The sequence below is a fragment of the Passer montanus genome, unplaced genomic scaffold, assembly GCF_014805655.1.
Source record: "Passer montanus isolate IOZ18808 unplaced genomic scaffold, ASM1480565v1 scaffold62, whole genome shotgun sequence".
NCBI classification, from domain to species: Eukaryota; Metazoa; Chordata; class Aves; order Passeriformes; family Passeridae; genus Passer; species Passer montanus.
Window position 1 is genome coordinate 1,357,713 of NW_024371260.1, and position 15,016 is coordinate 1,372,728.

A 15,016-nucleotide genomic window follows, 5' to 3' on the forward strand; every position below is an offset into this window, starting at 1 on the left:
TGCTCTGTCCCTGTCCCTTCCTCTGTCCCCTGCTCTGCCCCTGTCCCCTGCTCTGTCCCTGCTCTGTCCCTGTCCCAGCTGACCCCATTCCCTTTCCAGGGGGTCTGGACAAGCTGAGCGTGCCCCAGCGCCTGCCCAAGGCCTTCAGCACGGGTTTCGTGGGCTGCATGCGGGACGTGCTCGTGGACCGGCGGGAGCTGCACCTGCTGGAGGACGCCCTGAACCAGCCCCGGATATTGCACTGCTCGGCCAAATAGAGCCCGGGACTCCCTCCCTGCCCCCTCCTCCCTCCCTCCTGCCTATTGCTGTAATTATTTTCTATTTTTGTAAACTTATTGCTTTTTATATTTTTGGGGGGACAGGGAGGGCAGGAAACCCTTTTTGCTTTCGGGCTCTCGGGGCGGCGAGGCTCGGCCCGAGCAGCGGAACAAAGCTCGACCAGGCCCCGGGAAGAACCAGAACTCTCCCACTGCAGCGTCGATCTTCTTCATACTTGAAGCTTCTTTGTTTTTGGGGTTGTTTCCCCCCTTTTTTTTCCTGTTTTTTGGGGGGTTTGTTCCCAAAAACAACCCTGTTTTCCTGTGGGGGAAGTGCTGCTGGTGCTGGCGAGGCCTTGGCGGATTCACGGGGTGGGAATTCCCGCCCTGCTCCAGGCTCTGGCTCTTCCAAACCTTCTCCTGGCCCCGTGTTCACCTGACTCCTGCTGCCCCCTGTTCCTCTCACTGTAATTTATGTGTGTAAGGATCTCAAGTGCTTTTCTCCTCCGAGCTCTGCTCGAATCAGGGATGCCACGCACTGGAAGGGAGAGCGCCGGGCCCGCGCTTCGCTCCGCGCCCGCCTCGGGACTCTTTGCTGGACTCAGAGGTGCTGGGGAGGCAAAAATGTGGATTTTTCCAGCGGTTCTCCTCCTCCTCTTCCTCTTGGACACGTGCAGGAGCAGCTGTGAAACCTCATTCCCACATTTCGTGTTCATCCAGACGTGTCCTGACCCTCCCCAGCCAGCGAGCCTTGGCCTCCCTCATGCTGGGGATCACTTGGAGCTCCTCTCCAAGAGCTGGGAATTGTCTCCCTCTTCCAAAAGGACCAGGAGATTCCCTTTTCCCTCCTCGGAGATCTCCTGGATGTGTCCTTCCACGCCCCACAGCGTTCTCCAGCCTCTGCCTCCCAGCCTGGCAAGGCAGAGCTGCCACTGGAGCCTCTCCCACCAAGAGAATTTGGGATTTTTCACCTTGGACTTGGAGTTTTTGGGTCTTCCACATCCTCTGGGTGCTTCCAGCCCAGCAGGAGCAGGAGAGAGGCTGGGGAGTGTTTGGGGCAATTTGAAGCATTTTCTTCCAGGAAAGAAAAATTTTGGGGCCAGTTCTGATGTTTCTGGGGTTTGGCTGCAGCTCGGGGTCTCCTGGATGTGGAGAAGAGCAGAAGGATCCCAGCTCTGGAAGAAATCCCATCTTCCATTGGGATTCCTTCTCCATGGAAGGATTTCCTGCTGCTTTGTGGCCTCTGTGTCCCTTTCCCACCCTCAGCCTGAATTTCTGTGTGGAAAAACAACTTTAGGGAATTCATCTGTGGGATCCCACTGGGTTCTGGGTGGGAGTTCCTGCCCAAGGTGCCAAAATTTGGCTTTTTTCCCCTAAATTTCGACCCCACCTTGCAGGGCACCCTTTGAAATGGGGGTTTTGGCACCAACTTTTGAGCCAGGAAAGGTCAAATTTCTTCTCTCAGGGTGAGCTCTGAACAAAGGTGGAACCAAGAGGGAAAACCAATGGAAAAACCACTTGGATCTGCTTTGATTTCATTTATTTGATTTAAAAAAAAAAAAATATTCCCAACCTGTGACATTCCTGTGGAAAATGCAGGGTTAAACATTCCACGGGGGGCTGTGCCCTGTGTGGGATGAGGGCTCTGCTGTGCCTGGGGCCTCCGTGGGTGCCAAAATTCCCATTTTTTGGGTCAGTGTTGGGATTCCTGGTGGGAAGTGCTGGGGTGGGGTGGGAGGGAGGGGTCTGGGAATCCCCCAGTCCATATTTTGGGAATGGCATTCCCAGCTGGGCTGCTGTTCCAGCTCCAGAGGGATGGGGAAGCTGCTGATTTTCAGGAACGAAAAAACAACAAAAAAACCCCCAAGAATTGAACAAAAATAAACCTAAAAACTCATTCTGCTTTGGCTGGGGCTTGGAAATGCCTTAAACCAGGATTTGTGTCCTCGTGGGGGAGCATTTGGAATTTCCAGCAGCGCATTCACCTGGGCTTTATTTTTAACAACATTTCTACCACAGAACGTGCAAAAAAAATCAAAAAAACAACAAAAAAAAAGACATTGAGGTTGGGTGTTTTTTCTGGATTTTTTTTTTGCTTTTTTTTTTTAATTTCAAGCCCTGAGGTGTCCGTGGAGAGGGTGAATTCCTGCCTCTGGGAGCTGCTGGCTGGGCTGTGGCGGGCGATGCGCAGTAGAGGAGCAGCATGATGTAACCATTACTAACTCGTGTCTTTCGTCAAATCACCCAGAAATAAAGTTTGGAAACGATTCAAGAGGTTTTTAAGGGGCCTGCTGCTTCTTTTTTTTCTCCCTAGGATAAAGGAGAATCCTGCTTTTCTTGGTGCTGGTTGCTGGGCAGAGGAGGGGGAAGGAAGTTCCTGCGTCTCCTAAATTCAGTTTTTCCATCGATTCCATCCCAAATCCCAGGGTTTTACAGGATTTTTGTGTCTTTCCTTCCCCTCTTCTGTGGTGTCAGATCCTGGGAGTCTCCACTTTTCCCTCTTTGTCTCTTTTATCCCCTCTGCACCAGGGAACCTTCCCAGCCTCTGGAATTTGAGTTTCACCTCCCAACCTCTGGAATTCTGGTGTTTCACCCTCCCAGCCTCTGAATTTGGGTGTTTGACTGTCCCAGCCTCTGGAATTTGAGTTTCACCTCCCAACCTCTGGAATTTGGGTTTCACCTTCCCAGCCTCTGGAATTTTGGTGTTTCACCCTCCCAACCTCTGGAGTTTGGGTGTTTGACTGTCCCAGCCTCTGGAATTTGGGTGTTTCACCTTCCCAGCCTCTGGAATTTGGGTGTTTCACCTTCCCAACCTCTGGAATTTGGGTGTTTCACCTTCCCAACCTCTGGAATTCGGGTGTTTCCCATCTGTTCATCCAGCCCTCCCCATCCCAGCTCCTCATGGAATAATCATGGAGCTGTTCCAGAAAAAAAAAAATCCCTTTATTCCCTCAGGAACTGGAGGAACGGGGATCCTGGGAAGGGGATCCTGGGAAGGGGATCCTGGGAAGACCTCGATGCATTCCCAGCCCTGGATTCCATGGAGAGCCTGGCAGCAGGATGCACGGGGACATTCCAGAGGCACGGGAAGGACATTCCAGAGGCACAGGAAGGACATTCCAGAGGCACAGGAAGGACATTCCAGAGCCAGTGGGATGTGGGATCTGCGGCAATCCCAGGAATGCAGTGGGTCGTGCTTGGCAGTGGGGATGGAGCCGAGATCCAGGAAAGGCTTTTCTCCTGTTCCTTATCCCCATGGGGCCGAACAGATCCAGGAGGGCTTTGTCCTGTCCCTCGTCCCTGAGCAGATCCAGGAGAGGGCTTTGTCCTGTCCCTTGTCCCTCAGCAGATCCAGGAGAGGGCTTTGTCCTGTCCCTTGTCCCTGAGCAGATCCAGGAGGGCTTTGTCCTGTCCCTCGTCCCCATGGAGCCGAGCAGATCCAGAGGCTCCTGGTGCTGCTGGAGAGGGGTTTTGTCCCCGATCCTCTCAGGGCAGCAGGTCCTGTCCCTTGTCCCCATGGAGCTGAGCAGATCCAGGGGCTCTGGCTCTACTGGAATGGGGATTTTGTCCCAGATTCTGTGAGGACAACAGGTTCTGTTCCTGTTCTCATCCCTGAGCAGATCCAGTGGCTCCGTCCCTACTGGAAGGGCGGCCGTGTGACAGATCCTTAGGGATTTTGTCCCTGATTCCATCAGGACGGAAGGTCCCATCGTTGTCCCCATCCCTGAGCAGATCCAGGATCTCTGGCACTAATGGAATAGGGATTTTGTCCCTGATTCCATCAGGACGGAAGGTCCCATCGTTGTCCCCATCCCTGAGCAGATCCAGGATCTCTGGCACTAATGGAACAGGGATTTTGTCCCAGATTCCATCAGGACGGAAGGTCCCATCATTGTCCCCATCCCTGAGCAGCCCCAGAGCCCTGTCCCTACTGGAAGGGCGGCCGTGTGACCGCGGCGGCGGCCGCGGTGGCTTTGGGGGGCAGCAGCTCGGGCCGGCTGACGGCCGCAGTCCGCGTGAAGCAGCGCAGGTTGCCCGTCTTGAGCGCGCACTGCACGGGCCACAGGATGATGCAGAAGAGGATGATGAGCAGCGCCGAGAGCAGCACGATGCGCTTCCAGTCGTCGCAGATCTCGCAGCGCGACAGCCGCCCCGCCAGCCCCGCCGGGGCCGCCTCGGCGCTCTCGGCCTTGCTCATGGCCACGTCGATGGACACGCACGACTCGGGGTTCTCGGCGTCGGCGTCGTCGGCGCAGCGGCAGCAGAGCTTGGTGCCGTCCATCCAGAGCTGGCGCTCGCGCTGCAGCTCGGGCGGCAGCGTGGCCAGCAGCTCCTTGCTGGTGCGCAGGCCGGGCGCGCCCTGGCTGGGCAGGCTGGTGGGCTGGCGGCAGAAGGGGCACGGCAGCAGCTCCTCGCCGGCGCCCAGCGCCGCGCTCAGCCGCGCCACGCACTCCAGGCAGAACACGTGCGAGCACTGCAGCAGCTTGGGCGTCTTGAAGGTGTTGTCGTAGGTGTTGAAGCAGATGGAGCACTCGACGGGCGAGGCGGGCTTGGGCGAGCCGGGGCTGGCGCAGCTCGGGGAGCCCGCGGGCGAGCGGCCCCTCCTGCGCCCGTCGCCCAGGGGTGGCACCGCGATGGGGCTCAGCGGCAGCGGCGGCGCGGCGGCCGCGGGGCTGGACGGGGACTCGGGGGGGCTGGAGTGCCAGAGCTGCGGGAAGCAGGACATGACGGAGCCCCCCGAGGGGAACGGAGCCCGCCGAGACCCTGCAGGCAGAACACAAGGGATCCATTTAAGTTCATTATTCTGAACCGTTCTATTCTATTCTATTCTGATTTATTTTATTCTATTTTATTGCATTCTATTCCATTCCATTTTAAGTTCTTTTATTTTTTCTATTTTTTCATTCGAATTTATTTTATTCTATTTTATTGCATTCTATTCCATTCCATTTTAATTTCTTTTATTTTTTCTATTTTTTTCATTCTAATTTATTTTATTCTATTTTATTGCATTCTATTCCATTCCATTTTAATTTTTTATTTTTTCTATTTTTTTCATTCTAATTTATTTTATTCTATTTTATTGCATTCTATTCTATTCCACTTTGATTTTTTTTCTATTTTATTTCATTCTATTCTATTCCACTTTATTTTATTCTATTTAATTTTATTTCATTCTATTCTAATTTATTTTGTTCTAATTTATTTCATTCTATTCTTTTCCATTTTAATTTATTTCATTTTTATTCCATTTTATTTCATTCTATTCCACTTTATTTTATTTTATTCTATTTTATTTTATTTCATTCTATTATATTTTAATTTATTTTTATTCTATTTTATTTCATTCTGTTCTATTCTATTTTAATTTATTTTATTATATTTTATTTTATTCTATTCTATTTCATTCTATTCTCTATTAATTTATTTTATTCTATTCCATTCCATTATTTAATTATTATATTTAATGATTTTACTTGATTATTTTGTTTTATGACATTCTGTTATTATTTTCTTTTCTTTTATGCTTTTCTTTTATTTAATTGTTTTCTTTTATTTATTTATTTATTCAGAATCATCCACTTTTTATTTCCTTTTATTTCTTTTTATTTAATTGCTTTTCTTTTATTCATTTATTCAGAATCACCTGCTTTTTATTTTATTTATTTATTTATTTGGAATCACCCGCTTTTTGTTTCATTTCATTTATTTCCTTCTACATCTTTTATTCTCTTTATCTCCTCAGACTCACCCGCTTTTTATTTCATTTCATTTCCTTTATTCCACCTCTTTTATTCTATTTATCTATTCAGAATCACCCACTTTTCCTTTTATTTATTCTACGTTATTTCATTTTATTATTTCATTTTATTCTCTTATTTTGTTTGATTTATTCCCAGTCACCTGCTTTTAACTTAATTTTATTTTTTTCATTTTTAAATTTTGTTTTATTCTCCTGATTTTATCCGGCCTTGGCTCTTGGGCATCCCCAAAAACCCTTCGAGAAAAGCAAAGAACCCCCAGCGATGCCCCGGCCCTTTCCCCCAGGAATCCTCGGGGTGCCGGGGCCAGGAGCCAAATCCCCCCAGACTGCTCCTTTTGGGGCAGAAAAGGCAGAACCCGACAAATTCCCCCCAAATTCCTCCTTTTTGGGGCAGAAAAGGCAGAACCGGACAAATCCCCCCAAACTGCTCCTTTTGGGGCAGAACCGGACAAATCCCCCCAAATTCCTCCTTTTTGGGGCAGAAAAGGCAGAACCGGACAAATCCCCCCAAACTGCTCCTTTTTGGGGCAGAAAACGCAGAACCGGACAAATCCCCCCCAAACTGCTCCTTTTTGGGGCAAAAAACGCAGAACTGAACAAATTCCCCCCAAACTGCTCCTTTTTGGGGCAGAACCGGACAAATCCCCCCAACTGCTCCTTTTTGGGGCAGAAAACACAGAACCGGACAAATCCCCCCCAAATTCCTCCTTTTTGGGGCAGAAAAGGCAGAACCGGACAAATCCCCCCCAAACTGCTCCTTTTGGGGCAGAAAAGGCAGAACCGGACAAATCCCCCCCAAACTGCTCCTTTTTGGGGCAGAACCAGCAGAACCCGACGTACCCCGGGCGCCGGGAGCCGGGAGCAGAGCAGAGGATTCCATGGGGAATCTCCTAATTCTGGGAATCTCCTAATTAGGGAGCTGAGCCAGGCCTAGGAGACAGAGACACTTTCAGGGGGGATAATGGGGGAAAAAAAGGGATTTTTGGGGGGTTTGGGCAGGTCCCGGCTCCTGGGAGCTGGAACTGGGGGGAAAATAATGAGGGAAAAGGGGAAATTCAGGTTTTTCCTGTTAAAAATCGGAATGCTCGGCCCGGAGCTGTGAGTGCCAGCAGGAAATGGGTCAGAAATGGCTCCTGTGCCCTCGTCACCCCCAAAATCCCCCAAAATTGGGCTGTTTTAGGCAACAGCGGCGTCCAGAGGCAAATTTCAGCGCCTGGCCCTTCATCCTGCCTGGAATGCCCCAAAATTCAGATTATTTTAGCAATATCTGCATCCAGACCCAAATTTTGAGCTTCATCCTTCTTAAAATCCCCCAAAATTCAGATTATTTTAGCTCCACCTGCATCCAGACCCAACTTTTGAGCTTCATCCTTGTTAAAATGCCCCAAAATTCGGATTATTTTAGCAATATCTGCATCCAGACCCAACTTTTGAGCTTCATCCTTGTTAAAATCCCCCAAAATTCAGATTATTTCAGGCACCACCTGCACCCAGACCCAAATTTCAGCTCCTGTCCCTTCATCCTTCCTGGAATCTCCCAAAATTCCAGATTATTTCAGGCACCCCCTGCGCCCAGAGCCAAAGTTTCAGCTCCTGGCCCTTCATCCTGCCTGGAATGCCCCAAAATTCAGATTATTTCAGGCACCACCTGCACCCAGACCCAAATTTCAGCTCCTGTCCCTTCATCCTTCCTGGAATCTCCCAAAATTCAGATTATTTTAGGCACCACCGATTATTTCAGGCACCCCCTGCGCCCAGAGCCAAAGTTTCAGCTCCTGGCCCTTCATCCTGCCTGGAATGCCCCAAAATTTGGATTATTTTAGCAATATCTGCATCCAGAACCAAATTTTGAGCTTCATCCTTCTTAAAATCCCCCAAAATTCAGATTATTTTAGGCACCACCTGCATTCCAGACCCAAATTTTGAGCTTCATCCTTCTTAAAATCCCCCAAAATTCAGATTATTTTAGGCACCACCTGCATTCCAGACCCAAATTTTGAGCTTCATCCTTCTTAAAATCCCCCAAAATTCAGATTATTTTAGGCACCACCTGCATTCCAGACCCAAATTTTGAGCTTCATCCTTCTTAAAATCCCCCAAAATTCAGATTATTTTAGGCACCACCTGCATTCCAGACCCAAATTTTGAGCTTCATCCTTCTTAAAATCCCCCAAAATTCGACTTATTTTAGCTCCACCTGCATCCAGACCCAACTTTTGAGCTTCATCCTTCCTGGAATCTCCCAAAATTCAGATTATTTTAGGCACCACCTGCACCCAGACCCAAATTTCAGCTCCTGTCCCTTCATCCTTGTTAAAATCCCCCAAAATTTGGATTATTTTCGCTCCACCTGCATCCAGACCCAACTTTTGAGCTTCATCCTTCCTGGAATCCCCCAAAATTTGGATTATTTTAGCTCCACCTGCATCCAGAGCCAACTTTTGAGCTTCATCCTTGTTAAAATGCCCCAAAATTCGGATTATTTCAGGCACCCCCCGCAGCTCCCGTCCCCAAAGCCGCAGGAAATTCCCGAGGATTTCCCAGCCCATTTTTTTGGGATGTGTCACCGGGACCGGCCACGCTCAGCTGCCTCCTGTAATTACAGCTCGGCCCAGCAATTAAACCCGAATTTCAATTAGCAAACACCGAGTGTTCCTCACATTCCACAAGGAAAAAACCCAAAAAATCTCCATGAGTAGTAGTGTGTTATTTATAATTATTATAATTTATCATTTAATCATTTATAATAATTATTTATCCATTTATTAATCATTTATAATAATTATACTATTTATTAATTTTCACTATTTCTACTATTATATTAATATATATTTATTTATCTCAATTATTTATATTTATAAATTGATATATTATATATTTATTTCTTTATTTATATAAAAAGATATTACTATTTATATGTTTATATTTTTATATCTAGATACATATATTTAAATATATTTAAATACCTATTTACATATTTATATTTTTATTTATTTATTAATTTATTATATAATTTCCCTCAGATCCACCCTTCAGAATTTCTCTTTTTTGTGCTTCTCTTCATTTAAATATTATTTTTTTTATTTTTTTTAGGATGCAGCTTCTCCTGAGGTTAAATTTTGTGCATTTCCAGCCAATTTTAATGTTCTTAATCTATTTTTAAATTTTTCCTGCTTACAGATAAATCACAAATCCAAGCCCAAAGTGGCCCAAAGCTGAGGAAAACCTGAGGGAGTTTTTTCCTTTTAATCTCTATTTTTTCCCAAATATTCCCTTTTTCCCTCCCCTAAATCCATTTTTTTTGCAGTTCCTGGGTGTTTTTCAGGGATTTTCAGGAATTCTGAGCAGCTGAGAAAGGAGAAGCCTTGGCTTGCCCGAGCTCTCATTGCACAATTAGGAATGATGAAATGATTCATGATTCATTATTAATTATTAATGATGACTGATGACATTCCAGCTGCTCTCAGGAGCTTTTTGCTGCTCTGGCCCACATCAGCTCCAGCAAAATCCCAAATTAAACTCAAATTTACCCCAAAATTTGCTTTTAAATACAAATTTCAAACTTTCCCATTTGCTAAATGTGACTGTGGCATTATAGAAGCTTCTTGGTTTTATTAAATTGAGATTTTGCTTCTTTTTATCCTTTTATTCCGCTTATTTTTTGTTTGGTATTTTGATTTTTGGCTTTGCGGATCGGTTGGAACGCAGGGATTTGGATCAAGCTGAGGATGAGACGTTTTAAATTCCTCAACCTTCCCCTCCTGCGTCTTTTTAACAGAATAATTTGATTTTTAGGGGCTGTTTTGTTTGATTTTCTGATTTTTTTTTTTAATTCAGAGCCTCTCCTTTTCCCAGGGATTCACTGGGATTTTCCAGAGGTTCCAGGAAACAGCGGAGCCACCCAGGAGAGGGACACCAAGGGAGAATTCCGTGGTTTTTGTGAATTCCAGGAATCTTTTGCACCATAAAGGCAGAGTGAGAGGGGCCACGGTCAGGGTGGGCTTTAGGATTTAGGAGGAGGATTTGTCCTGTCCCAGAAATTCCCATTCCAGCAAGCCCAGATCCAACAGGTCCTGCTCCGGTGATCCCAGTCCCAGTGATCCCAGTCCCAATGATTCCCATTCCAACAATCCCAGTCCCAGCGATCCCAGTCCCACTGATTCCAGTTCCAACAATCCCAGTTCCAAGTCCCTATTCCAGTGATCCCAGTCCCAGTGATCCCAGTCCCAGCGATCCCAGTTCCCATGATCCCAGTCCCACTGATTCCAGCTCCAGCGATCCCAGTTTAGTTCCAACAATCCCAGTTCCAAGTCCCTATTCCAGTGATCCCAGTCCCAGTGATCCCAGTCCCAGCGATCCCAGTTCCCATGATCCCAGTCCCACTGATTCCAGCTCCAACAATCCCAGTTTAGTTCCAACAATCCCAGTTCCAAGTCCCTATTCCAGTGATCCTAATTCCAGTGATCCCAGTTCCAACAGTCCCAGTCCCAGTGATTCCCATTCCAACAATCCCAGTTCAGTTCCAACCATCCCAGTCCCAACAATCCCTTTTCCAGTGATCCCAGTCCCAACAATCCCTATTCCAGTTCACCAGTCCCAGGGATCCCAGTCCCAGCGATCCCAGTCCCACTGGTCCCAGTCCCAGGGATCCCAGTTCCAGTTCCCCAGTCCCAGTCCCAGTTCCCACTCTTCATTCCCCAGTCCCACTGATCCCAGTTCCCCAGTCCCAGTCCCCAGTCTCCATTCCTATATTCCCCATTCCCACTGATCCCAGTTCCCCAGTCCCAGTCCCAGTTCCCCAGTCCCAGTTCCCCACTCTCCATTCCCCAGTTCCCCAGTTCCCAGTCCCCATTCCCGTCCCAGGATGGCTCCATGGGACCCCCCCAGCCCCAGCAATACCTGTGCAGGTGCTGTCAGAGGATCCAAACCATCTCCCGCTCTCCCAGTCCCCGAAATCCTCCGGGAATCCCGCAGGAATCCCCGGGAATCCCCCGGAGCGGGGTTGGGACGCTGCGGAGCGCGGACCTGCGGGGTTCCGGGAGCGGGGCCGCAGCCCAGGTGAGTTTTATCCCTCCCTGCCCAGGTGAGTTTTATCCCTTCCTGCCCAGGTGACTTTTATCCCTCCCTGCGCAGGTGAGTTTTATCCCTTCCTGCCCAGGTGAGTTCTATCCCTCCCTGCCCAGGTGAGTTTTATCCCTCCCTGCGCAGGTGAGTTCTATCCCTTCCTGCCCAGGTGAGTTTTATCCCTTCCTGCCCAGGTGACTTTTCCTGCTCCGCCTGCCCGGCCCCATCCGCTGAGTCACTCCCGGAGTCACGGCCCGGAACGCTCCGGGAGCGCCGGGACACGGGCGGGGGCAGCGCCGCGCTCCTGTCCGGCCTCTTCCTCGGGGGTCCCGCTTTTCCAGCATGGGGAATTCTGATTTCCAGGGATTTTTTAAAATTTTCTCTTGGTTTCCATCCATTTCCATCAGGGATCCCGCTTTTCCAGCACGGGAAATTCTGATTTCCAGGGATTTTTTAAAATTTTCCATCAGGGATCCCGCTTTTCCAGCCTGGGAAATTTTGATTTCTAGGGATTTAAAAAAAAAATTTCCATCAGTGATCCCTCTTTTCCAGCCTGGGAAATCCGAGTTTTGAGAGGTCTGCAGCACCGCCCTCCTCTCCGGCCTCTTCCTCGGGGATCCCGCTTTTCCAGCCTGGGAAATCCGAGTTTTGAAGGGTTTAAAAATTTTCTCTTGTTTTCCACCTATTTCTGTCAGTGATCGCTCTTTTCCAGCCTGGGAAATCCGAGTTTTGAGGGATTTTAAAAAATTTCTCTTGTTTTCCATGCATTTCCATCAAATCTCAAAATTATCTGGCAGGAACAGAGCAGGGGAAACTAAACTAAACTAAAATAAAATAGAATATAAAATACAGTAAAGTAAAATAAAATAAAATCTAAAATAAAGTCAAATAAAATAAAATAGAATAAAAATATGAATTGAATAGAATAGATAAAATAAAATTTAAAATAAAATAAAATAAAATAAAATCCGTGCCAGGGCCAGCCCCAGGCTGGTCTGGTGTCTCACCACGGCTCCTTCCTGGCAGGAGCCAGCACAGCCTCTGGAATTCCCGTTGGAATTCCGACACCTGGAACTGCAGAGCCAACACCTGGCCGGGAGCTGCTGCACGTGAGGAGGGGAAAGCCTGGGAACCGTTCCTGCTGGAGCACGGGAATTCGGGAATGCTGCAGGGACAGGGCTGGGAATGGTTCATCTGGAGCTGGGAGGAGAAAAGTTTGGGAACTGTTCCCTGGTTCCGGCCTGGAGCGGGAATTCCCGGCCTTGGATTTCTGGGAACGCTGCAGGGACAGAGCTGGGCTCAGGGAATTTTATCTCTGGAAATTCTCTGCACCTGGAATTCCGGGAATGCTGCAGGTACAGAACTGGGAATTGTTTCTCTGGAGCCAGAAGGAGAAAAGGCTGGGAACTGTTCCCTGTTTTGGGGCTGGAGCGGGAATTCCCGGGAATGCTGCAGGGACAGAACTGGGAATTGTTTCTCTGGAGCCAGAAGGAGAAAAGGCTGGGAACTGTTCCCTGTTTTGGGGCTGGAGCGGGAATTCCCGGGAATGCTGCAGGGACAGGGCTGGGAATGGTTCATCTGCAGCCGGGAGGAGAAAAGGCTGGGAACCGTTCCCTGTTTTCGGCCTGGAGCGGGAATTCCCGGCCTTGGATTTCCGGGAACGCTGCAGGGACAGAGCTGGGCTCAGGGAATTGTTTCTCTGGAAATTCTCTGCACCTGGAATTTCTGGGAATGCTGCAGGGACAGAACTGGGAATTGTTTCTCTGGAGCAGAACAAGGCTGGGAATCATTCCCTGGTTCCAGCCTGGAGCAGGAATTCCCAGGAATTCCCAGGAATGCTGCAGGGTCAGAGCTGGAATTGTGTCTCAGGAAAAGCTGCCAAGGGGGAGGTGGAGAGCTCAGGGTGTTTCCCCTGGATATTCCCGGTGTGTTCTCCCTGGATATTCCCGGTGTGTTCTCCCTGGATATTCCCGGTGTGTTCTCCCAGGATATTCCCAGTGTTCTCTCCCTGGATATTCCCGGTGTTCTCCCTGGATATTCCCGGTGTGCTCTCCCTGGATTCCAGGAGCTGGTGAGCGTGGATGCAGGAGCTGCTGGAAAATAAGAAACAAACCAGAAATAAATCAGAAATAAATCCGAAACAAATCAGAAATAAATCCGAAATAAATCAGAAATAAATCCGAAATAAATCAGAAATAAATCCGAAACAAATCAGAAACAAATCAGAGACATTAAACACAGCATTCACACGCGTTTGTGCTGTCAGTGTTCACTAACGGGATACACGGATGACGTTTTCCTTCATCCCAGATCCCGGCTCTCCCGCTTTTCCCGGCGGTGCTCAGAGCTCCCCCCCGTCCCGGGCCTGTCCCGTGCCCGTCCCGGGCCTGTCCCGTGCCTGTCCCGTGCCCGTCCCGTGCCTGTCCCGTGCCTGTCCCGTGCCCGTCCCGGGCCATCCCGCCGGAAGGAGTCACTTCCCGGCCGTGACGCTCGGGAATGGCTCGGGCTGACTCCGGGGTCGGGAATGTGACCGGGAATGCCCCAGGGCCGCCTCTCCTCCTCCCCGCTTTGCCCGACCCAACGCGATCCCTCCGGCCCTCTGCTGGCAGAATTCCTGCTTCTCCCGGATCCACGGGATGCTCACACCCGGGATTCCCCATTCCTGCTTCTCCCGGATCCCCGGGATGCTCACACCCGGGATTCCCCATTCCTGCTTCTCCCGGATCCCCGGGATCCTCACCCCAGGAATTCCCAGGAATGCTTTGCCCTGCCCAGAGCACATCCAGGTAGGAAGGAGGGGTTGGCATTCCAAGGAATCAGGAATTCAGTGAGTTCAGGAATTCTCCATTCCCATTCCCATCCCCATCCCCATTCCCATTCCCATTCCCATTCCATTCCATCCCCATCCCCATTCCCATTCCCAATTCCCATCCCCATTCCCATTCCCCATTCCCAGTTCCCCATTCCCATTCCCATCCCCATTCCCATCCCCATCCCCATCCCCATCCCCATCCCCATTCCATCCCCATTCCCATTCCCATTCCATTCCATCCCCATTCCCCATCCCCATTCCCATTCCCATTCCCATTCCCATTCCATTCCATTCCCATCCCCATTCCCATTCCCATCCCCATCCCCATCCCCATTCCCATTCCCATTCCCATCCCCATTCCCATTCCCCATCCCCATTCCCATTCCCATCCCAGAAAATCCTCCATGGATTTCTCTTTTTTTATATTTATTTTTTTTTAGATCCATTTTTGGAGCCTCGGGAGTGATTCCCCATTTCCTTTTCTCCCTCCTTCCTTTTTATTTTAAAAAATAATATTTACAAAGCCGCGGAAATGAAGGAAGATTACCTCGTTAGCTGTAATTGGGATAATTATCATATTTTATGAATATTCATGGCGTTTTTCACCTCCTACCTTTACAAACATTTGCATTTTGAGGCAGTCTTGCTTTAAAATAAAGAAAAATCCAACAAAACAAATCAATATTTTGTGTATAATTTGGAACTTCCAGTTTAGGGAAGACATCCAAAACCTCCAGGAATCTTTTCCGTGATAATTTAAGCAGAAAAACAGATTTTCCTCAAAGTAAAGGTGAGGAACAGCTCCAAATTTGTCTAAATGAGGCCTTTGAGGTTTTTTATTTATGTTTTTGTCAGGGGAAAAAAAAAAAACCCTGAGGGAAATCAGGAGCTGGCTTGGAAATGCCAAATTTGAATGGATTTGTGCTCCAAGGAATGAGGGAAATCCTGGGATTGAGGAAGTGCTGCCCCTCATCCGCATGCAAAATAACGAGGGGTTAAAAGGGGAAATAAACCACATGAAAGGAGATTTTTAGGGGAAATAAATCACATGAAAGGAGATTTTTAGGGAAAATAAATCACAATAAAGGAGATTTGTAGGGGGGAATAAACCACAGAAGA

The 15,016-nt window shown here is 48.5% G+C and overlaps 3 protein-coding genes across 3 annotated transcripts in view; 2 read left to right on the forward strand and 1 right to left on the reverse strand.

The window, feature by feature from the left end:
- The window catches only part of AGRN (agrin), a 90,832-nt gene extending 88,303 nt beyond the window's left edge, over nt 1-2,529 (forward strand). The window contains 1 exon segment of the mRNA XM_039727581.1: nt 100-2,529. Coding sequence (XP_039583515.1) covers nt 100-257 — 158 coding nt within the window. The 3' untranslated portion in view covers nt 258-2,529.
- Nucleotides 2,342-11,155, reverse strand: RNF223 (ring finger protein 223). Its single transcript, XM_039727580.1, has 5 exons — nt 10,921-11,155; nt 6,862-6,951; nt 4,128-5,021; nt 3,102-3,925; nt 2,342-3,070 (listed from the first exon to the last, which is right to left on the reverse strand). The coding sequence occupies exons 2-3, from the start codon at nt 6,899-6,901 to the stop codon at nt 4,186-4,188; spliced, it is 876 nt and encodes a 291-aa protein (XP_039583514.1). The 5' UTR covers nt 6,902-6,951; nt 10,921-11,155; the 3' UTR covers nt 2,342-3,070; nt 3,102-3,925; nt 4,128-4,185.
- An 824-nt stretch (nt 11,156-11,979) lies between these two features.
- Nucleotides 11,980-14,535, forward strand: LOC120511067. Its single transcript, XM_039727685.1, has 2 exons — nt 11,980-13,871; nt 14,338-14,535. Exon 1 carries the CDS (start codon nt 12,248-12,250, stop codon nt 13,187-13,189), a length of 942 nt encoding a protein of 313 aa, XP_039583619.1. The 5' UTR covers nt 11,980-12,247; the 3' UTR covers nt 13,190-13,871; nt 14,338-14,535.
- The last annotated feature ends 481 nt before the right edge of the window (nt 14,536-15,016 follow it).